Below are 23,104 nucleotides of genomic sequence, written 5' to 3' on the forward strand. Positions count from 1 at the left end.
AGAGGTTTAAATAATCCACCCTAAAAAGGACGCTGTGCTGCCAGCCGCCAAGGCAGAATCACCGCTCAGTTCAAACATCCCCAAAGCTGGGCCCAGCTCTGGTCTGAACCTCTGTTCAGAGGAAGGAATATAAGTTCTTGTTTGGTTTTTAATCACTGGCTTCCCCCAAAGCCCACTGAAATCCAGGGAAAAGCTCCTGCTGACTCAGGTGAGCTCTGACCCAGACACCGAGCACAGGGCTTCACTGGGAATTGTTTCTTTGGCAAAAGGGGATTCCTTGGGCTTCCACCTTTTTCTCACATCTGTCAAGAGTTTTTATACAATTCTTATAAAACCAAGATGAAAAACATCCATTTTCCTATTGCTGCTTCCTCCAAAACAGAGTGGGAGTTTTCCTCTCCGCCGTGCACCGGCTGCTCCCATCAGCTCCTCTTGCGGCCGCTCTTATGAAATGCAGACTATTCACCTGAAGGTAATTCCTCTGTGTGGACAAAGAAATATTACAGAAGTCAGGAAATAAAAGAGAGTTTCCAGTATGTGAAGCCCTTTATTAACAAAAGGTTGATTTGCGGTGATGAAAGCTTGCCATAGGTTTTGCGTGCTCCATGTGAGTGGAGTCTAGACTGTAGAAAGAGATGATCCTTTGGAGGAGGAATTCAAAGATACAAACACTATAATTTTTCCATCAGTAGCATGGGGTATTTAATAGCACTAAAAGCCTTCCTACCTTGAACAAAAACAAATCATGTACCAAGAGCAGCACTGCACTGAGCATGCGACTTCAAGAGCTTCTTCAGCTACACAGAAGGCAACTCGAATTGCCAAACCCAAGCTGCTGCTGTCCCTGGCAATACCCCGCGCTCCGCGGGTCAGATCTCTGCCAGCTGTTTGGCACCATCACTGCAGCGCACGGGGCTGCGCAGATGCTGGGTTGTGTAATAACAAAAAAGCTCTCTCGAAGCCAGTGCTGTCTCCTTTGTACTCACATGCACAGTGAAGAAGGATTATTTTATTTTTCAGTGTGCAATTCTGTCTTTTAGGTGAGGGAGAAAGAGTTCAAATCTAAGCGTAACAGTGGTTTGAGTTTCCACAGGAAATGACTTGGGGTTATTAACATGTATTTTTTCCATTGTAAAAGGATCTCTTCTTAAATGCTCTAACACAAGAAGATCCTAAAAATCCCGCCAGAGCCCTTACTGCTCAAAGTCCCTATTTACACTCTTCCTCCACTGCAAAAACCACGGACAAAGCCTTTGACTTCCCATCTTTTCCCATGGCCCACTGTAGCCTCTGCCAGGTATAACCTTCACTACCAAAGATCTCAGGCTTGTTGCGACACTGGAGAAGTGGCTTTGGATGTATGAGAGGCAAGGAGACGTTTTTCTGGACCCAGATCTCTTACGTGGTGGTTTGCAGTTGCATGGGCTTGGCATCCAGTGGAAAGGCCCAGCGTGGCTGCAGGGGCAGCGGCACCGCCGGCCAGATCCTCCATGGGCGCAAATCCCCGCGGCGTCTCCGAACTTACGCTGCCGGTGACTCGACTCTTCACACATGGCAGCAGGAATGAGAGCGCAATGCACTTGCTCATGAGCGCTGTGATTAAGAGGTACAAAAGCAAGTCCCTCCTATGTTCTTTATATCTGGGAGGGCTTTTAAAACCCCACTCAATTACATTCCAGAAATAAAGCTGCCTGAAACCTGTTATGCAGTCTTCTTTAGAGACCTTGGAGAGGGTTCAGATTCCCTCCAGTGACTCCTCCAGTGCTAGGACACTTGCCTCTTAATTTCTGAGTGGGGAGAGAGTGTTCTAACTTTAATTTAAAGTATACAAGTTGAATTTAAGAGCATATTCAACTGTAAAGACAGATGTAAACATAAGTATTAAAAACAAGCTTTCAGAAGTGGTGGATCAAATTTGCTTTTGCTTATGGCTTTGCAGATCTGGCGTGATCCCACTCAGATCAGTGGGTTATACTCTGCATGGTCCATGGTTTAAATAATCCTTTGCACCTGAGTGATTATTCTGGTTCAAAAACAATTTCAAAGACAAATGAAGACTTATGCATATTATTGCAGAGCGTAAATACTGTTGCAATGAGATTCAATTGCCAAGCTGCAGAGATTATATATTGGTGTGTTAGTAACTTGAGAAAAGGTTCTGTATGGTGCACGCTATTGAGTTAAGCAATGCGGCCAACTCAGTCTCTGGGCATCCCGTGGGATATTATGCTGCAGTTGTTTTCGATACCTCTTTGTCATCCACTCCACCACAACATTACATTCCATTTACAGGCTCTAAACTAACAGATGATAACTTTGAGCCTCTAAGTTTAGGATTAAGAAGTGAATGTATGGATCTCATCTGACAGCACGTGTTTGGGATCTAACAAAACTCAGCCTTGAGCGTCTCCAGAGCTGTCTCACTCTGTCTTTCTCATGTGGATGCTGTATCAAGACCTCTCTGAACCTGGCAAAAGCAAAATATTTTCCTGATGCTTCGCCAAGTGATCAGTTAAGCCCTTTCAGTTCCTGATGAGCAGGAATCTGACGTGACGAGCGGTGGCCACGAGGTGACAGGGCTCAAGAACATCGCAAGAAACAGTGGTGCTCACCTGGCCATGCAGAATTAGTGCAATTAGAGGCAATCCCATCCGAAGGCTGGATCTGTGCCCCATGGCATCCATACCCTCAGAGCTGATGGATGCTGAGAAGGAGACAAAGGCGGCTTTTCACACGTTCCCCTACCCTGAACTGCAAAATTCACTCTCAACAACAAAATTCCACCAGGATGGCACTTCAGGAGAACAAGAGCTTACAGTGACAGTCCCTAACAGGGAGCCGCTGCTTCCAAGCCCTCCCTACCTCCCTTTTGCACGGCCAGCACTTGGTTTCGAAGCCTGTCACAGCTGAATGGAGCAATGAGAGACGCCTTTCCATCTGCCAGAACTCCAGCTTCCAGCTGCCCACCATGTACACTTCGACCTTCATAACCAAACACACGAGTACCAGCTACTCACTGCATGAACCAAGGCGTTTACATAAAAAGACATTGGACATGGCTCCTCAAATAGCCCTCGTCATCTAGACTCCTATTATCTGCTTCCTAATAAGCAGACAATTTTGTTAGGAAATTCTGAAATGAGGGACTGAGGACCTGAAAAGCGTTTCCTGTTCAAAACACAATAAAATGCAAAACGGAGCTATATCTTAAGATGGCTGGGTATATTTTCGTGCATTAGTACAAATGCCTCTGGATGGGAAATTTTGCACATGAAGTACATTATAATAGTTTTCATATCAATACTTTTTAGGATATTAAAAGAAAATGGGGGATTAACAGATTTTGAGGTTCATAAAAGACAATTTGATCTTTGATGACTTGGTTTTGTGTGCAATATCTCCCTGAAGACTTATTCTGACAGTAATTCTGCACTGAGCTCCGTAGTTCAATTTAATTAAAATACATCTTCTAGAAAAGCACTTGCAGTCCTTACTTAGACATCTGGAGAAATGGAAAATCCACCACTACTTCTGGTAGATGTCACCCACACCGCTGAAAAATGTGCATCTTGTGTACATAAACAAATGGGAAAAATCAGTATTCCAGACTCTTGCGTAGTCCCCTTTCTAATTCTGATTGATCGCAGTTGTCATATGCTCCAGACCCAATTCCAGCAAGCACCGAGTGCTGCGTTGATTCTTGCCGGTGTGCAGAACAGACTCAGTGCGTTGCAAGAGCAGAGCATGGGAGGGGAGAAGCACCTCTTGCTTTGCTCTGCCGCAGCACGACTTCAGGCAGCAAACTATTTTTTAAGAGTTTAATAGGAGTAAGTTCCCATGGATACATGTGAGTATCCTACATATTTAGGAAAAGAACTGTGCTGTGGACTCGCTAATGGTTAGTATTGCTCCATTAAGTGTTTTTTCTACTGGAAGGAAGAAAAGGGAAGCTGAAATTAGGTATTTACTAAACAGATTAAGTATGTGATGCTTATCTCTATTATCTTGTGTGACCACCCAAAACAAACCAGGTAACATGGCAGACAACAAAATACCTATTCTGTTCTCCTCTGGTTCTCCGTCCTGGCTGTCGAATTAAGACAGAAAACAAAACACCCCAGAGAACAGCTTCAAAACATAAAGGAGACGGGACTGCAAAAGTTGTGTGCAACCTAATTCTCAGAGACTATTTATGCCAAATCCGGATCTTCCTCGCAGTCTGTGGCAGTCAATCCCCTTGCCTGCCATGCAGGCAGGATTTGGCCCCGGTGAAGCATCCGCCTGCATTCCCAGCTGCCGGGTCCAGCTGCCGCGCAGGAATGCAGGGCTGCGAGGGCGCTGGCACGGCACCGAGTCCCAGCTCCCAGCGAAAAAAGTGTTCATCTCCGCGCCTGGAGTTAAACTTTGTCAGTGCGACGCCTGATTCTGATAAAGCAAATCCCTGCCTGACAATAATTCAGTTTAAATTCTTCTCCCTCACCAGCATTCAAATCGTGCGTGAGCCAGCTACTTTATTGAATATAGCTTTAAGCACTTGGAGTGCTGTGGAAAGAGGCACACACAGTGATGAGCAGTAGCGGGAAGGAAAGCAGAGTTACACGTGTGTGTGTTAACTTTACAGCAAATTACAACTGCTTATTCAATACAACATTTTATAGGGCTAAATCCTGCTCCTATGAGTCAACGAGAGCTTCACCACTTTTCAGCATGCCACAGAGAACTAGATGACAGTTTGCACGAAAGCAGTTTGAGGAGGGATTAAAACAAGCAAATAAACACATAGCAGTCATTTTAGCCCTCTGGTTTAAGAAAAATGTTTGGAGGCATAAAAGCCAGTTAATTCCTATTGGAAATCAATGGCAGCTGAGGAAATGCAGCACTCTGGTACCCTTGGAAATCTGTGCTTTGACTGTGGAGTGCCCTAATCTCTGCCTTCTCTAAAATAAGATTGAAATGTGAGGTGCTCATTGATTTTGCAACTGTCCCCAGATTTCCTGCCTAACTGGAAAAGTTGTCTGTGTAAACCTCATTAATCACACTCTGTACTTCACCTTCTTCAGGTGAATGAGCTCTCACTAAATCTCAAATTTAAATCTTACTATAACATTGCTATACCATTCAGAGTAAAATACAAGCTATTCCCACGAAGAAAAAAAAAAAAAAAAAAGAGGCTATTTCAGCCCCGGGTTTATTTCCACTTCCATCTAAGTCTATCTCCGAATCCATCTGAAACACGATTTGCCATCTATCTGAGAAACACACGGGCTGCCTCCGGCTCTGCCTCTTGCCCACAGAGGTGTCTTGGACTGGGGAAGCAAAGCAGCGAGCTCCCATCACCAAAGACCAAAGCCAAATTACAGCAGAGCGGCCAGGAAAACTTTTGGGGAAGCTCCCAGAGCCTCCTCCGCCTGGCTGGGTTCGGTTCCCGGGGGTACGGAGCGCTCCGGGTTTGCTCCCACCAGCTCGGGGAGCCCCGTCTCCGCCGGGTCCCCCCCCGGGATCCGCCCGGGCTGAGCGCGGCGCGGCTCGTTCCGGACCCTCCGCGCCCTCCCCGGCTGCTGGAGCCGCCTCCTCCGGGACGGCACCTGCCCCGCCGGAGCGGCGGAGGCTCGGGGGGTCCCCGCTCTCCCTCCGGTCGCGGAGGAGGGAGCCCCGGCGGGCGGGGGGCGCGGCGGCCCTTCCCCCGGGGGCAGCCCCGGTCCCGCCCTGCCTCCCGCGGGGGGCGGAGCGGCCGCCGGCGGGGCCGGGAGCTGCGGGGCCGGTGCGAGGCTGCGGGGCCGCCGCCGCCGCCCATGGAGCCCAACGGGACGGCGGCGGCGGGGGGGGGCAACGCCTCGGCGGCGGTCGGCGGCGGCGGCTCCCCCGGAGGCGGCCCCCTGCTCATCTCCTCGGCCTTCGGGACGGTGCTGTCGGTGATGTACGTGGCCGGAGTGGCGGGGAACGTCTACACGCTGGTGGTGATGTGCCACTCGGCGCGCTGTGCCGCCCCCATGTACAGCTCCATCGTCAGCCTGGCCCTGGCCGACCTGCTCTACCTCTCCACCATCCCTTTCATCGTCTGCACCTACCTGGCCCAGGACTGGTACTTCGGGGACCTGGGGTGCCGCATCCTGCTCAGCCTGGACCTGCTCACCATGCACGCCAGCATCTTCACCCTCACCCTCATGTGCACCGAGCGCTACCTGGCCGTCACCCGGCCCCTGGACACGCTGAAGCGGTCGCGAGGCTACCGGAAGGTCACGGCGGGGGCCGTCTGGTCGGTCTCGCTGCTCCTTACTCTGCCCATGATGCTGATGGTCACCCTGACCGAGGGGGGCAAGGCAGAGGGCAAGGTGAAGAGGATGTGTGCGCCCACCTGGAGCATGGACGCCTACCGGACCTACCTGACGGTGCTCTTCAGCACCAGCATCATGGCCCCTGGAATCATCATTGGCTTCCTCTACACACGCCTGGCCAGGACCTACTTGGAGTCCCAGAGGAACCCTCCCCACAAGGAGAAGAGCAAGAGATCCCCCCGGCAGAAGGTTCTCATCATGATTTTCAGCATCGTGCTGGTCTTCTGGGCCTGCTTCTTGCCGTTTTGGATCTGGCAGCTGGTGCGACTCTACAGCAGCTCCCTGCAGCTCACCACCCAAACCCAAAAGTGCATTAACTACCTGGTGACCTGCCTGACCTACAGCAACAGCTGTATCAACCCCTTCCTCTACACCCTGCTCACCAAAAACTACCGGGAATACCTGCGCAACAGGCACCGCAACTTCTACAGGTTCACATCCTCCTTCCGCAAGAGGGGCTCCAACCTGCAGTGCTCCTGGGGACGGTCCATGTCCTCCAGCAACCAGTACGACTACAGCTCGGAGGCGCTGGGCATGGCCACGTTGAAGGACAAGTGAGGAAGAGGAGGCTCCCTGGAGACACCAGGACCAGCAGAGCATCTGGCCAAGGTAGGGCTTTGGGACCCCTCAGCCCTCCAGGGTCCTAACAACTCAGTTCTGGTGATCACTGTAGTTAAAGGCAAGAAGTTGTGTGAACACAAGTACTGTGAGATGCATTTGAATTTCTGTCTGGCTCAGGGGTGTCAGGAGGGTCCTGCAGGAGCCAGCAGGGACAAATCTTTCTGGGGTTTATGTGCAGAAGATGAGGTGGGTGCTCTGTTCAGTTCTGCCATAAACTCTCTCCCTGCGGTGCTGAGTTTTGCCCAGCCCTGCACTGTTTCTCCCGTGTGGCTTCGCAGTGCTGTCCTCAGCCTACAGCTGGCTCAGATCTGCAAACGTCTGAAACTGTCCTGATATTGCTCAATTAAGCTGCAAACCTTGGGTTTGCTCTGTATGCTACTGTTGCCTATTTCTAGAGTGTGCAAAGAGACCTGTAAGCCCCTTTTCCTATTTCTTGTTATATTATCGTTCACTACGGTTTCATCAAGCTTAAAGTCTCTATTTTAAAATTCATTGCGGCAGCACTTTGAACTCCAGGCTTTCAAAAACCACAAGGTAAGCTGTGAGAAACCACAGGATTACCTAAAAAAACTTGGAATTTTTAAAGGTTTCTACCTAAGGTGATTTGAATTTGCCACTGATTTTTTTTTAAGGTCCATTTCTTGACTTTCAACAGGGCTTGAAAATTTATCTTGCAAAGAAAAATGTCGTATAATCCTATCACTCAAAGACCTGAGGCTCTAAGCAAAATAACTGAAACCTATATCATGAGACTCATTATAAAAGGGACAAATTTATTCATGACATTTCATCAAAAGCATTTTGCCTCAGTGTATTCTGCTTGTTTTCTCCCCACTTAGCGTCTCGTAGTAAACCTTCACCACAGATGCCAGAGATGCTTGTAAGCATCTAAACAATTGTAAAACCTCCGTTTATAAAATAAACGATGATTGAAAAGTGGACCATGCTCAGGTTTCCCCGCGCATGGTCTCTTTACCCGTCTCAGGGGTGTCTTTACCAGGGGAGAGCTCGTGTGCATGGGGATGAAGTTGGGTTCAACATTCTTCTTTCCTATTCTGGAGCAGACTCTGGGGATAAGTAAAGCACGGTAGAAAATGCATAAACTATTGCCAGCAGCTAGTAATGCCCAGAGAATTCTGAAACAGCAGGCGGCTGCTTAAGGAACAGTCATTTCCACTTTCTTACGGCACAACCCGACCCCTGTACACTGGAGAGGGGTCCCGCTCCAGCCCCGCAGCGTTACTGGGTTCCCGTGTCCTTGGGTGATCCCCTCGAGTCACACGCCGAAATTCAGGGTACGTTTGTGCTAAAGCAGAGAACACGAGGGGCCGGCAGCGCAGCCAGGGGCTGGGAGCAGAGAACACAGCACAGCAACACGCTGGATTTTATGCGCTCAACCAACAGCAGAAAAATAAACCCTTGGGGGCACACGTTGGATGAAGACCAGGGAAGCGCGTTCCTGTGTCAGGAGTCAGTTATTCTTACAGCTGCAGTTGTCGGGGTGCTTTTCAGGGAGAGGGGAATAAGTAACTCACCTTGCTCGTATTGCTTTTAACCAAGGGACCGTGTTCAAAACACCAGTGACCCCTTTGCCGTGTACCAGTATTGTGCAGACTCCCAAGCTGGGCAGTATAAATAGACCTAATGGTGCCCATTTCCTCATGAAATAGGGGGACTAACACACAATTAATGTTAGGAATGGGCAGGAAGGGCTTCAACAGTTTTTAGGAACAACTTTCCAGGAACTAATTCATTTTTTAATTGTGAATTCTGAAGTCATTGTTACTTTTCCTTTGCTTCTCATTTCCGAGGCTGGAAGTCACTCCCATATAAGAATAACAAAGATAAGACTTAACTGAAAAGGCGCTGTGGGAAGGCTGGAGTAGGTGCATGGTCTGCAAGGTGTTCTGTGTGGTCCTGCTCCTGGGCAGCATGTGTGTGCAGACAGACAGACGTCCTTGCAGAGCCCAGCATGGCTGCATCCCTTCCAGGAGCTGCACATGCCACGTGCCCACCTCTCAGCAAAACAAAATAGTATTTCTGTATGGCTATAGAAAGAAAAACCCACCTTGATTTGGATCCTGATCTGCCACAGTGCTCATATGTCTTGATTTCCATTGCTCAAACTGAGGAGAAGCTCCTTGCAAGGCCACTTACCCAGCGCAGTATCACAAGGCTGCTATGGGATGGATGATTGCCATGGATGAAATAGTTGCAAGGCATAGTGTATATCCATTAACAGGTATGTACAGGAAGCAGATGATGGGAGAACTGTATAAATATCGAAAAGAGTATTAGGAAATACACTTTCTGCTTTTAAAAAAAAACAACATAGTGCTAAAATATCTAAAGCCAAACAGTCTAAAAACATAGTTATTAATATTAATGAAAGAGAAGCTGAAAAGGAGTCGTGCCTACAAAAAAAAGGGGATGAAACTGCAGAGCAGATAAGATCCACATTTTAACCTAACGTGGGGATAAGCAAACAGAAGGGTTTGATTTGGGGTGCGCTTCCCGAAATGTCCCGTCAGTCCCCAGAAGTGAGTCTGTTACTCTGCTCAGCATCATGAAAGGTGTGTAGGGAACGTGCTTTCTGTGCCACATTGTCAGAGCGTTAAACATCGAAGGGTTGGTGGAGGAACATCCGGATGAAAGGGGGAATATTGGATATTTGTCGCTCATTGGGTTTTTCAACCAGTATGTGCGTCATCCCAGTCCCATCCCGGTGCTGCTCCTCTCTCCCATCAGGTTTATCGGAATAAACCCGTACGAGGTTGCTCTAACGAGAGAACCAGTAAATTGGATGGCACCCACCAAGCATGTCGCTGGGGCAGAGAGGAGCCTGTTTGACACACCACACTGGCCAGCAACCGGCAGACGCTGCTGTGTGTGATGATCAACAGCTCCTCGGCAGCGCGGGCGGCGCAACACGGCACAGACCTTCGCAAACGCGGCTCCTCGGGAGCCTCGTGTACTCCGGGGATCAGAGCTCAATTTAAAAGATTAATTACGTAAACAACATCACTTTTATTGTCCCATCGGACCAGCTAAACTGCCAAAATTCAGGAGGTTTGACTCGCTTCATAAATACCTTGCAAGAGCAGATGATTTAACTGAGTTGCTGTTGTCTGTAACTGGACAAGTCTTGACTCTCTTGGGTGTGCTCATGTTTTGGAAATGAGGAGATGGTCTCCATGTGTCTTCCTTTAGCAAAAAAACTCAAATTAATATGGTAATTAGTTTTGGAAGGGGATTCCTGTTGCATGTCTGCAGCACAGAGTCCTGTCTGGCCTGACACAGCCTTTATGTGACCCATAAGGGGTAACTTTGCCTGCGGGTAACCCCAAGTATTCTGGGGAGTGTGTTGGTTTGGGGTTGGTAGGACCTCAGTGTTCACAAGCACATCTCCCTGTGTGCAGGCCACGCAACGCTGCTGGAAAGCAGCTCAGGCTGTTTGTTACACAAGGGAGAATTATTACCTGTGCTCAACACTAAAAAGGATTAATCAGGGCTCCTAAAATCAGGAGATTAAAATCACAAAACCACACCTTTTCTCCACAACCACAGAGGCTGAGAAACTGTATGAAAATTGAGATAAACATAACCAGAATCTGCATGATAAGACTTTGCAAACTCTGTGTATTTTGTCACTTAGGGTGAATGTGAAGGATCTCAGTCCAGGGCTGAAGTGACAACAGGAAAGTCAGTTGGGCTGTAACTGGGCAAAATGTGGTGATTTCCTTGAAAACAATATTACTTTGGCTATTCTACATTCCAAGAAGGCAAGCAATGTGTACCTTGGGATCATTTACCAGACCCAAATCATTGTAATCCTGTGGGTTTTAATGTGGGCTCTTTTTTTTTGGCTGGTTTTATTCTTATTATAACCAAAGTTTTGTTGCAGTTCACTGACACAGCTGGTTCTTCACAAACTGGGAGATGGTAGGTGTAGGGAAGGCCACAGCAGTTTAGTTCTTGGGGCAGAGGTTGTCACTGCAAAACTCCACACGTGCTTCACAAGAAAGGAAAGAGTTTAATCACTAGAAAATAGTTCCAATACCCCTTAGGGTTTAGGATTTTTTGACAAAACAAACAAACAAACCAAACAAAAAACCCCAAAACACCCCACCAAAACAAGCCAGACTGTGAAATGCACTTTAATCCTGACTGTTCTCTCCTTCCTTTAATCTAAGGTAGGATCTAATGCAGCAATGGCAATGTCGGTGCTTTCACTTGAAAGGAAAAAATGCTGGTTCTCTGTGGACAAGTGAGAATGATTGTTTTCCCCAGACATGGGAGAATCCATTTGAACCTTACTGAATTTTTGAAGATTTTACCTTCAATCACACATTTCTTATCACCTTTCTCCTCCTTTTTTGAAAGCGAATTTGCAACAAATGCTCAAAGGCCCCACATTACAATTTAATCATGACCGCGAGCAAATCATTAACGTTTCAACTCCTGTTTCATCAGTCATTTTTGGTGCTTAGCGTGTGATTGAATAGCAGGGAGGGCAGTGAAACAGAGGTGATTTTATGAGCACTTTGTACCTTGCAGGATACCAAACGCACGGCGTGCTGCCCAGTTGCATTAACCAAGGAGAACAGGCAGGATGACTAAGTTCATAATCTGTTCCCCACAAGCATGAAGAAAGGAGAAAATGCATAAACCTTATTTCTGAGCCCAGCCTGCAAACCATGCGAGCAGATAATGCAGCACCTGAGAAATCCTGAGTGCAGCCCCAGAAAGTCCGATGTGTTTGCTGGGAGGTTGGGTTGGCTCAGGGACACTCCGCTTTTCCCACCGTATTTCCGAGTCCCTCTGGTGGCAGCACCATCTTCCATCCCCAGGGCTTGGGAAGAGCATTTGCTTTTTATTTTAGGCTCTAAAATGGAGCGGTTGCACAGAATCAGGGCACAATTCAACTACGGAATAGCATTTAATTTCTGTAAAGTATAATGTCACTACAACATCTGGAGCTTGTGGAGAGAAATCCTACTCTCAAGTGCCAACTTTCCTCTCCCACATTTATTTCTACATAAAGCCAGACTAACTTTACTCCTGTCATTTTTGCACAGCATCCTCACTGCAGCACCCATGGAAACACCCAGAGCCAGTGACCAACCTCAGTTTACCCCAGACGGGGGCTTTTTGCCTTATAATGTTGATTGTTACTGTTAGCTTCAAGTTTTTCTGGGGACTTGGAAAGACATGGAGTTAATTTCTGTGGCTTATAATAAATATATAGCTTTGCCTTCAAAGTTGTAGCAGCAGCTTCACAGGATATAACTTCAAAGTTATTTTTATTATCATTATAGAAGCCAGCTTTCTGCACACACCAAGTTTCTAGTGTGGTGTATGTCACCTTTGGGGGAGACTAACTTCATCCTGGCAGGTTCTGAATGGTCAAAACTGAGCTTTGTGCTCTGTGGTCCCAACTAGAGACATCCTGCCCTCAAACACAAGGTTTCCAAAGGGATATACCACAGCAAAATTGCTCCAACCTTTTCCCTTGCTTTCCTTACTCAAGAAAGGGATAATTAAAAGAGGAAAGGGAGACATGAATCCTGAGAATTCTTTGGGCTTTTGGGCTCTACTTTTTCTGGTTCTCTCCAATTACAATTTAAATTTGAATTTAAATGAAACATTTTTGTAAACACTAGGAATACTTCTACAGTGAGGAACAAGGTGAAGATTTAAGAAGCACTTATTAAATTCATTAGAGAAGGCTGAACTTCGGTCTTGTAGAAGATCCCACCCAAACACCTCCATCGAGATATCTGGAGGGAAAGTAGTAAATAAGTTTGTGCAGAAACAAACCATCCAGCAATGTTAGCCGTGCTTGGCAGAAAATGCCATTCTAAAACCAAAACGGTGCTGATCGAAAAGTAAAATCTGCAAAGTTAGTTTGAGCTTGTTTAGGCCAGTGTTTCTCTGAGGTGTCGTTAGCTTCTCCCTGTGCATTCCTGTTAGGATCTCGAATTCAGCTCCCGAATTCTTAACTAAAACCAAACATGATTTCATCCAAACAAAGCAAGGGAGATTCCTGAAGCTAAATGTGGCGTGTCCATAAACAGGGCATTTCAGAGGCAGCTACCGCTTCATATATGCACTCCTGCAAACATCACCAGGGATGTCCATCAAATTCACAATGCTTCTACGCCTTTTATTTGTTTTTAAATATCATCTTGACATTTGAGAACCACGAGGATGGCTCTTGCGAGAGGCCCCCCAGGAAAAGGCGCTGAGTAGCCATTGCTTCTCAGGCCACATTAAACTGATCTTTCAAAAGATGTGGAAATAGGAGAAGGTAAATTAACTGTAACATAGGAATGCTAAAAGGGGAGAGAGTGGCACCCCTGAAGACACACATGGGCAGAGGACATCTGAACCTTCAGGAATGTGCCGGTCCCACCGGACAAGCCCCGCGCAGCGAGAGGCAGCACCAGCTCCTGCAGCATCTCCCTCCGGCAGCCCAGCTCCACCAGTACGCTGCTCGCAATCCCAGTAACCCACTGATTTAAATGGACTTTCTGCTTTTTCTTTGCAAGATTTTTTTTTTTTCTCCTTTCTCTTAACACTGTAGAAGGGAATATCCTAGAGAAAAGGCATTATTATGCAATCAGCTGGAGCCCTAGTTGCCTCTAGCCAGCACATTTTTAAAGCAGCTTTCTGCCCCTGAATAGAATTTGCATTAAGGAGCAGTAGCAGGACAACACGGGGAGATGGCAGCACCCACCTGCCTCTGCCCCGTGGCAGCACTGGTTTATCTGATCCCACTCAAGTGTATATATTATATTTATCTTCCTTCACATCATCTGCTGCTGGGGACTCACAGGCCATTCATCCCGAAAGCACTTGGGCTGTTGATAAGTAACCCAGGCAGGCTTAGAGCTAATAAAATCCAGAAGAGATTTACAATGGGTTTGACGTTGGAGACACTTATCAAGGCAGCACTCACACCAGAGCTGAAGAGAGAGATTAACTCAAACAGGGGTTGCTCAGAAGTCCTGGTTTCTCATACAAAATCACCGCTGACTCGCACTGTGACCTCGGGGAAGTTGCTTATTCTTGTGCCGCTGGTCATTAACTGCCTAGAAAACAGGAGCACTTCCTATCATCTGCACAGGTGTTTTAAGGCATTACTGATGTGCGTTAAATGTTTCAAGATCCTTGGATGAGAGGTGCTACGCGTGGAAGGGAAAAGCTCTGCTTGTAGAGATAACTAGAGTTCAGGTTAGCTATTAATGGATGAACGGAGGAAAAGTTTGTGTACCAGAAGATACACAAGATACGTTTTTGATTAACGGCCGCTGATCGGTGAAGATGCTCATGTAGCCCACAGCAAGGGCAGCTGCGCTCGGCTGGCTTCCCTGGGAACACGGCTGAAATGAGGCTCCTGATCAAAGCATCACCATTTTGGTGCATCAATACCCTCTCTAAAGCCCCTCCTCGGGTGAGAAACCATAGCAGCAGATGTGGAAGGGAAGCAAAATAATCTTTACCTCCTGGCAGCCTCTTTTTCCCCATGTTACGGGCTGGGAGCGCTGGGGTCAGCGGAGGTAAAGGCAGAGTCTGTGCTGCAGCCGGCTATAGCAGCGGGATCTTAGCGCAGAGGAGGCTGATTAGAAAGAATTATCCCCATGCTCATCACCAATTGCTAAACACAGCAGAGCTTCCCTGTCATTTTGTTGTTGGCACCTTTTTTAGAATGATTAAATCTGCTGAGGAACCTCCGCCTGCCTGAGGCACAGCACTAGTAATTCCCAGCAACAGCAGAGGAAATAACAACCGAGTAACTTTGCTTGGCTGTTTTCATTTGGTTGTTTGTTTTAATACAAAGGTGAGTTTATTATTGCAAACATCTCTCAAATTTCAAAGCGCTGCCTCTATCTTTGCAGCACCTTCTCTTAGGTAGGATGGGAAAATGAAGCTCCACAGTATCTGGTGCCCAGTGTTAGAGGAAAATTTCCTTACAGAGCTGGCTTAAATAAGGGGGTGCACAGTGGAGGGATGGGGAAAGAGCTGGAGCATCACTTGGTCTTTTACCTCCCTCCATCGTAAGTTAATATTTTCTTTTCTAGGCATTGTGTGCCCTGGGTATTCAGTATCTATCTCCATTATGCAGAAGAAGAATACTGTAAGAAGTCTTGGGTTTAGTCCAATAAAACACAAGAAAAACTTTATAACTTCACGGCCTCAGGAAACTGTTTGAGTCCCCTCAACACAAGTGCTCACATTCACAGCCCCAGAGAGGCCCCGTGGAAGCCGGGATGAGCCGGACCTCGGGTGTGGGTAAAGGGCTGCGGCAGCTGCTCTACCTGCAGAATGGAGGAGTGAAACAGTTCATGTGTCACACTGAATTACTCATTAATCTTAATGAGAGCACAGAGAAATTGCTTTAGGCTGAGAAAAGGCCTTGGAAGGCAATACTACATCAGCTTCGTGCTGCCTCCCATAATAAGCCTTCACACCTGGTGTGGAAATAGGACGGGGGAGAGATGGGCACCCTAAGGGCAGCACGTGCCTGGGCACAGAGACTTACGGTTCTTGAAACCTTCCCTCCTGTCAGGATCTCGGTGCAGAACCAGCATTTGATCCGACAGCCACGTGCCCCGTTCAAGATGCAGCCAAGTCCCAGCTTGACTTGCTTGCAAATCCTCCTCTCTTCTTTTTCATCTTTACTGTGCACGGAAGGAAACCGAGCACGGGAGCCTCTAAACTGCGCACCAAGCGCCAAGCCCTGGCCGTGCAGGGTCAGGAGGTACAGGAGAGGGTGAAGTCCCTGCTGTTTGACAGTGTCAGGGCATGGACAGAAATGGAGAAGCTTGCTGGCACAAGCACCTTAGCTTAGACCTCAAAAAAAAGTATCAAAGTGGCATCTTAATAGGCATTTTTGTTTCTATCATATTCTTCAGTTTATCTTGCAGAGCTCTGAGGTGGGTGTTTCGGGCTTGGAAGGTCTCTCTATAATCACAGACTCAGGACCTGCCTCCCAACCCTGCATTCCCATCGCTCCCCATAGACGGAATCTCCTGCCCACGTTGAAGCTTTTATAGAAAGATCATGGAACAAATGTGACTGCGTAGCTTATCTGTGCAGCAGAAATATGCGCTTGTTTTTAGCATGTTGCTGTCTTGGGCACTCCTATTTTCATCTTCGGTTTTTCTTTTCTGTCCTTTGTGTAACGTTTCCCTCTCAGCCACAAGACGTGGCCTCTCCCAGGGCCTCTGTCTCCCCCCTCGCTGCCCCACAGCTAAAACACCCACCAGACCGTGCAGCAGCCCAGCTATAGTTTGGAGGCTTTGGGGAAATTTCATACCTCTTGAATTTCAAATGTGTTGTTTCACGTTGCCTGCAGAGAGGGCAGAAGTCTCTATTGATTTCCACAACCTAATCAGAAAGCAGGCATGTTTCTGCAAGTGCGATTGCTATAATCAAATCCTTCAACTAAATAGAAGTTACATCTGCATAGCTAGCGGTATAATTTAACAAGCTTTTCTTTAACTGTTGCTCCATCTTCAGCCTCCTCTGTCCCCTCATTTAGGCTGGTAAATCTGGTTTTGCAGCCTTGTGGCTTTAAAGGATTAAGTCATTTTACTTTATAGGGCCTTTTTTTTTTTTCCCAATCAAGCCAAAAATAATTATTTCTTGTCCCAATCGGATTCACTGTCTACCCCAGGCAGCTAAACCAATACAACTGATGGGCCATGAAAATAAGTGCTTGTGAAATGACATCATCAAATCTGTTTTGAAAATCATGAGTTAAAAGCTTCAATGCGCTTGAGTTTAAAATATCGCTCAGACCAGTAAATGGCTGAACTCACAACCCAACAACCTTTACCCTGCTGCAACTAGAATCATCTTTAAGACTTGTGTTCTTGGATGATTCAGGCTTTACCTTCTGTTTTTTCTGGTTGGTAAGGCAGTGGCTGCCCTCTCTAGGGATGCACATTAACCCCCAGGGAGGCTTTCTAAAGCCTTGTGAAGCAGAATAACCACCAGAAAAACCATCAAGAACCTTTATACCTTTGCCAGAGCACCCATGAAAACATAGTCCTGCAGCTTCAACCCACACTAATAATCTTTGTGATAGACCTTCAGTCTGGAAGAGACTACACACCGAGGGACTCAGCATGGGGGAGCACTTTTCCTTAGTTGCCTCTGAACCTGTGGGGCTTTTTCCTGCTCAGTTTTCAATTATTTGACTCACACTTCATGGGCTTCATTTTCTGGCACATTAACAGCTGGTGGTTTCAAAGGCTGCAGTTGGCGAGGGCAGTACCTGGAATGGGGAGTAATTACTTGCTAAGCTCATTGTAATTGTTCAGTTATTGAATAATACTGAAAGGCAAGCAGGGGGAATATTTGGTTAATTAAGAGCTCATTTAATCACTGCTAAATTTAGGCCTCCAAAACAGTGCTCACCTTACCTGGATTTGAAAACCTCTGCTTACCTGCTCTGCAGGGTTAAACCAGGAACGCTTCCTGGTCTTTGACTTCAGTCATCAAGATGCATTTGCTCTTGGGCAAACCCTCCCAACATTTATAACCGGCGTTAAGATCTCCCTGAAGCTGCCATCGGTCTCTGCGGAGATGTTCAATAAGAAACAACTCACCTGTAAGCACTCAGGCACTTTTGGGATCAAATTCTCATCCAACAAAATTTAAAAAAGGAAAGAAAAAGAGATATTACAGACACAACAGCAAAGTACAAGCGTTTAATAGAGCTCAGCAAGCGGGACAGGAGAAGAGCTTGGAGCCCTTGTCATTTTTCTGGTGCTGCTGGTCTAACACAGTCGCTGGGCACATGGTTTTTCTGTTTGAGGCTTTTAATAATTTAAGGTTTAGGAAGCAAGTTTCTTGCCCTGAGGACATTTTCTGGAGCATGGACCAGCTTCCAGGGGCTCGGAGGAGTCTGCAAGGCCAAAAAAGCATTTACAGCTTGTTGTCACGACTCTGCTGTTGCACCAAGAATGTCAAGTGTCTGTATGAGAATTCAAACAGGCTTGTAACTGAAAGGATTTTATTTGAGGACTTTTCCAGGAGAATTTTGAGGGAAGGACTTAAACAAGAGGTATCATTTGACTCAAGATGAGTACCACTTAATTTTAAACAATTAGTGAACAGATTTTTAAATAATTCTTTTCCTTTGGGCTTTTATCCTTTGTCCTAGATTAATTTAATACACGATATTCTTCATGCACAGTATCGGTCAGGTGTAACTACCACTGCAAACCTACCCATGGGATTTGCTGTCAGTGGCACGTACTGGTGAAAAGGGGACTAGTCAACTGCAAACGTTACAGAATCACAGAATCCCAGAATGTCAGGGATTGGAAGGGACCTGGAAAGCTCATCCAGTGCAATCCCCCCATGGAGCAGGAACACCCAGATGAGGTTACACAGGAAGGTGTCCAGGCGGGTTGGAATGTCTGCACAGAAGGAGACTCCACAACCTCCCTGGGCAGCCTGGGCCAGGCTCTGCCACCCTCACCGGGAAGAAGTTTCTTCTCAAATTTAAGCGGAACCTTGTGTTCCAGTTTGAACCCATTACCCCTTGTTCTATCACTGGTTGTCACCGAGAAGAGCCTGGCTCCATCCTCCTGACACTCACCCTTTACATATTGATAACCATGAATGAGGTCACCCCTCAGTCTCCTCCAGCTCCAGAGCCCCAGCTCCCTCAGCCTTTCCTCACACGGGAGATGCTCCACTCCCTTCAGCATCTTTGTTGCCCTGTGCTGGACTCTCTCCAGCAGTTCCCTGTCCTGCTGGAACTGAGGGGCCACAACTGGACACAATATTCCAGGTGTGGTCTCACCAGGGCAGAGTAGAGGGGCAGGAGAACCTCTCTGACCTACTGACCACCCCCTTCTAATCCACCCCAGGTACCATTGGCCTTCCTGGCCACAAGGGCCCAGTGCTGGCTCATGTTCATAATGTTCAGAAGGGAGAAAGAAGAAAACAGGTTGAAACCCTTGCTGACCACAGGCAGATTTATCCCCTTTGCACTTCCAAAGTGAAAAATGTTTTGAGCCTGCAAGATCTAGCAGCTCCATCCCTTCTGTAGTACACACAAAATAAAGAGGAGGAAAGAGTGCGTACCAAACCTCATCCTTTGCTGTACACTTCAGAATGAAGTAAACTTAGCCTTTCTTTCACAGATAATACATTAGAATAAGCCACATCTTGTATGTCTGGAGACACACCGGTCTTTTGAATAGGCACCTGTAATCATCTTGTATTTTGCTTTTAGTTTAAACGCTGCAAAAAGGAAAATAATTCTTAAGCAGGTTTTCCAGAGCAAACTCTGCAAGGTAAACTCTGCAAAACAGAAGAGCCATCAAAGCAGGTTGATTTTAAAAGCTGACAACCTTGACAGCATCCTTGCAGCAGCACAGAGCCGCGTCATTTCTGCAGTTACCCGTGGTTACAAAACTGTTGAATGAAAGGGAATCCAAACCTGTCGAGGGTTGTAACTCTTGAACAGGCGGAACAAACGATCTGGAATGACAGCTAGTTGAGTACTCTGCTGGGTTCTCAATGGAGTATTTTGCCAACTGCTGCAAATTGCTGGACCTCATCCATTCTGAGTCTGGGCTGCTGAGGCAATGAGGAAGCTCCCGGTGGGATCTCCTTGCCTTCTTTGGTTTTTAGAAGAGGGAAAGGTGTAAGGCAGCTCTTCAACAGATCCTGTGGTTTCAAGTAGAGTAATGAGATATTCTCTTCCTGCCCCCAAGTTAACATATGAGCTGAAATTAGTGTTTTCTCTTCTATTAGTAATTTCTTCTAAATTAAGAAGGCTGAGACATCTACTTCAGCAAAACAAATAGTACATCAAAGTAGCTGCCTTAAGCCAGGCAAGTGATCCTTTTCAATGCTAGCAAGCCAGTCTATGAATAAATAAGAGGCTGAGCTTATAGACCCTATTCAATACATGCCACAGGTAAAAGCTCAAGTGTGCTGTGACAACTGAGCACTGAAACAGATGATTTGAGGGGAGATGATGGACAGAATCAAAGAAAGACATGCAGTCAGAAATAGGACAGTGATTTTCTTTGGACAATCCACCCTGAAAAGCTTTAGTACAAGCCACCAACATTCACATAGACAATAAAAAATGCCTACATGGATGCTTCCCGCATAAATAGATTGTCATGAAAAGAGAGTTGGCCGGCAGGTTTCAGCAAACATGGTGTAAAATTAGCTTTCAGCTCCCTAAGGTGGTTTACAAGAGAGATACGGCAGAGCACTGGAGTTCTTCATTTTCTGAGGAGCAGACACTCACCACTTGCCGGAGACTCAAAAAGGAGAGATGAGCTGGGATGTATTTCTTGTTTGCTTGGGGGAGGGAAGAGAATAGGGGTGACTGGTTGGATTTTCTTCCCCCTCTAAGAGCCCTGATCTCCAGCAACATTTCCTGCTTTTACTCCTGGAATTTAGACAAAAAAAATACTGCCCCAAGCCACACTTGAGCATGTTAGAGAGATGCAGTTCACACTGTGTAAGGACATCTGCATGTAGAAGGAACGTGAGGAACTCTGTATTAAAAACAAAGTCATCTTTATTTATTGGGGAAAGGAAAGCTAGAAGGAGAAATTCAAATATAATAATAATAACTGCAATCAAAGAAGAAACAAAACCAGATTCTCTTGACAGCATAATCATTATCAATACCATTTCAGCTACACATTTATTTTAATGTGCACACCTTTGTGCTACAACCTGTTGAGATGTTGACTTTAAAAATAAGACATGAAGCTAAATTTCTGCTGTAAATCCAAATTAAATTCTTTTTGTAAACAGAGCACTCTGGTAAACATTTCTGGACTTGAAATTCATCAAGATGGCGCTTGGAATATTTCAGGTGGATGATACATACTCAGGAAAATCTCAGCATAAATGTACCTTTCCAAACCTTCGGTTGATTTATGAGGAATTAAAAAACCCACAATGATTCCACAACTGCTTACACAATGAAAATTTTATACATGAGTAATGCCAAGGAGTCCATTCAGAGTTCCTAGAACCATAGCATAGAGGATAAAAAAATTAAAATCAAATGCATGCTGCGGGATGGAAAGCTAGGATTACACTAAAAACCTCATCTGATCCCATATCTATTGATTTTATAAAAGTTCCTGATATTCCCCAAAACCTTTGAATGGAAAGACAGTTTTTAGAGTAGCACAATTTCACCAAAGTCCCCATGAAGCTTCACTCAGGCTCTTAGAAAGGATTAAATCTCTGGCTTTTTCTCCTGCTGTATTTTCTGTTTCACCCTGGGACATTTCACACAAGCAGGCTTTATCTTCCTTTCAAGTATTTTTCTTTCAAATACAAACCAACATTCGCAAATACTTGTAACAAGTATGCTTTCAGGTACAAGGCTGTACATTTAATGTCAGGACTAAGCCCCAGTTCACACAAAACATGTACTGACCTTTCTCTACTCTGTTTGCACCATGAGGGCTCTTAAAGGTTCTTGCACAACTAGGAAACATGAAGCCAAGTTCTGCCATCACCCTGTGTTCGATTCAGAGCACTTGTCTGCAGCAGGTTGGCATCAGACTTACGCAAGTTTAACACAACAAATCCCATCCTTGGCATAATCAGAGTTCTAGGAAACCAAGCAGCACATTTCCCAGTAGCAACAGGCAGGCTGAACCTGAAAGAGAACAGTCATTAAAGTAATTCAAGTTCAGAATTATCTGTCAAGGACTGGGAAGAGAGACTCTTAATAAAAAGTTATTCAGGCTATTTATGTGGATCAAAATAAGTGAAGCCAAGTTTATTTCTAATGATCTGTGAACATGTATTTATTTGGCCTAGAGGGGTTTTATAATCAAGCTCTAGGTCAAGACCAGATCCATTTAAAATGCAGGTGGACACGTTTCCCTCAGACCCCACATACCAGAGCCTGCTGGTCCATGTGGTTTTGTCGGCTGGCCTTCAACGGCAAGACAAGGTTTACAGAGTGAGTAACATGGAAAACCACAACAAAACCAGCTTTTTCCCCAGCCGTTCCCATCACAAATCCCAACGCCCTACCTGTGAACTGGGGATTGACAAATGCCGAGATGAAGGCAGAGGACTGTCCGATTACCTCTGCCGTGCTCTCCGGTTCAGTATTTACTCGGTGTACGTGGTTACACAGTCAAGCCACCTGCATAAGGAGATCTTAACCTTAACGCTGGGCTTTTAAGAGGAAAACTGCTCATTTTCATTACAACTCAGAAAATGAGGTGAGCTGGGCATGCTGCATTCTGATCAGAGCGATCTAGTGCCAGGACATTCCCCAGCACACCAAAGCGTAACGTGTTTTCTGGCTCACCAGAAAATTCTAGTTCTGACTTAATATTAACTAGTCCCAGTTTGTAGCAGAAAATATCTGTAGTAATTCAATAAAATAAAGTTCAAGTAAGTCTCAGTAGTTGAACCACAGGTGTATTGCCTGCTAGCGCTCATGCTACGGAGAATACATTCCTCTCAACACAAGGTATGTTCACAAGAAATAACACTCATCTTGCTCTATTAACTTAGGTCAAGCTTTCTACCTCCCATTAGTAACTGAAGTGACTAAGTAATTTAACAACAGGCAACAGCAGCATGGGCAGTCATATCGAGACATGGTCCAAAAGATTGTTTGTATCTTTTAAACTGGAGAATTTAAAAAAATATAACATGAAAAATAAAGAGCCTGCTCCAGGACTCTTCATTTTAGCCTATCCCCTTTGGGCGTGAAGAGAAACCATTTTCAGAATACACCAAATTTAAGGTGGTCCTTAAGGCACTGTTTGCAATATTTATGGAAAAGGTCACATGAAAACAAAATGTATTACAATATATTAACACAGTTGGGAAATTCTAATTGCATGTGAGGTTACAAGAGATGTTATCTCCCTCTTTCTTCTCCTCTTGCAGGGCTTCTCTCATTCCATTTGACCTCTTCTCCGGAGGAATCACTTCAAGACGGGATCCCCAATGCCGTGGTCTGGGTTGCAGGTGAAGGAGATGGTGACAGCGTAGCGAGTGCCCCACTGAACCTTTTCCACCCGATGCAGGTTCTCCGATCCAGAGGTGAAAAAGGAAACCCGGCCTGTAAAGACAACATATTTAATCAGTGACACGGAGTTCGCCACTCG

The 23,104-nt window shown here is 46.1% G+C and overlaps 2 protein-coding genes across 3 annotated transcripts in view; one reads left to right on the forward strand and one right to left on the reverse strand.

Annotated features, from left to right (window-relative positions):
- The first annotated feature begins 5,761 nt into the window (after positions 1-5,761).
- LOC309447083 (urotensin-2 receptor-like) lies at positions 5,762-23,020 on the forward strand. The gene is made up of 2 exons (XM_082067373.1): positions 5,762-6,944; positions 22,884-23,020. Exon 1 carries the CDS (start codon positions 5,793-5,795, stop codon positions 6,891-6,893), a length of 1,101 nt encoding a protein of 366 aa, XP_081923499.1. The 5' UTR covers positions 5,762-5,792; the 3' UTR covers positions 6,894-6,944; positions 22,884-23,020.
- The window catches only part of OGFOD3 (2-oxoglutarate and iron dependent oxygenase domain containing 3), a 38,677-nt gene continuing 36,084 nt past the window's right edge, over positions 20,512-23,104 (reverse strand). For both annotated transcript variants that reach the window (XM_082067375.1, XM_082067374.1), the window contains one exon: positions 20,512-23,058. In XM_082067375.1, coding sequence (XP_081923501.1) covers positions 22,927-23,058 — 132 coding nt within the window. In that variant the 3' untranslated portion in view covers positions 20,512-22,926. The remainder of the gene's footprint in view (positions 23,059-23,104) is intronic.

This window comes from Streptopelia decaocto (assembly GCF_964273445.1).
Source record: "Streptopelia decaocto genome assembly, chromosome: 16".
NCBI classification, from domain to species: Eukaryota; Metazoa; Chordata; class Aves; order Columbiformes; family Columbidae; genus Streptopelia; species Streptopelia decaocto.

What these genes read in the sequence shown, in the direction of transcription:
- LOC309447083 (XM_082067373.1), top strand. Translation starts at nt 5,793, where the DNA reads ATGGAGCCCAACGGGACGGCGGCGGCGGGGGGGGGCAACGCCTCGGCG.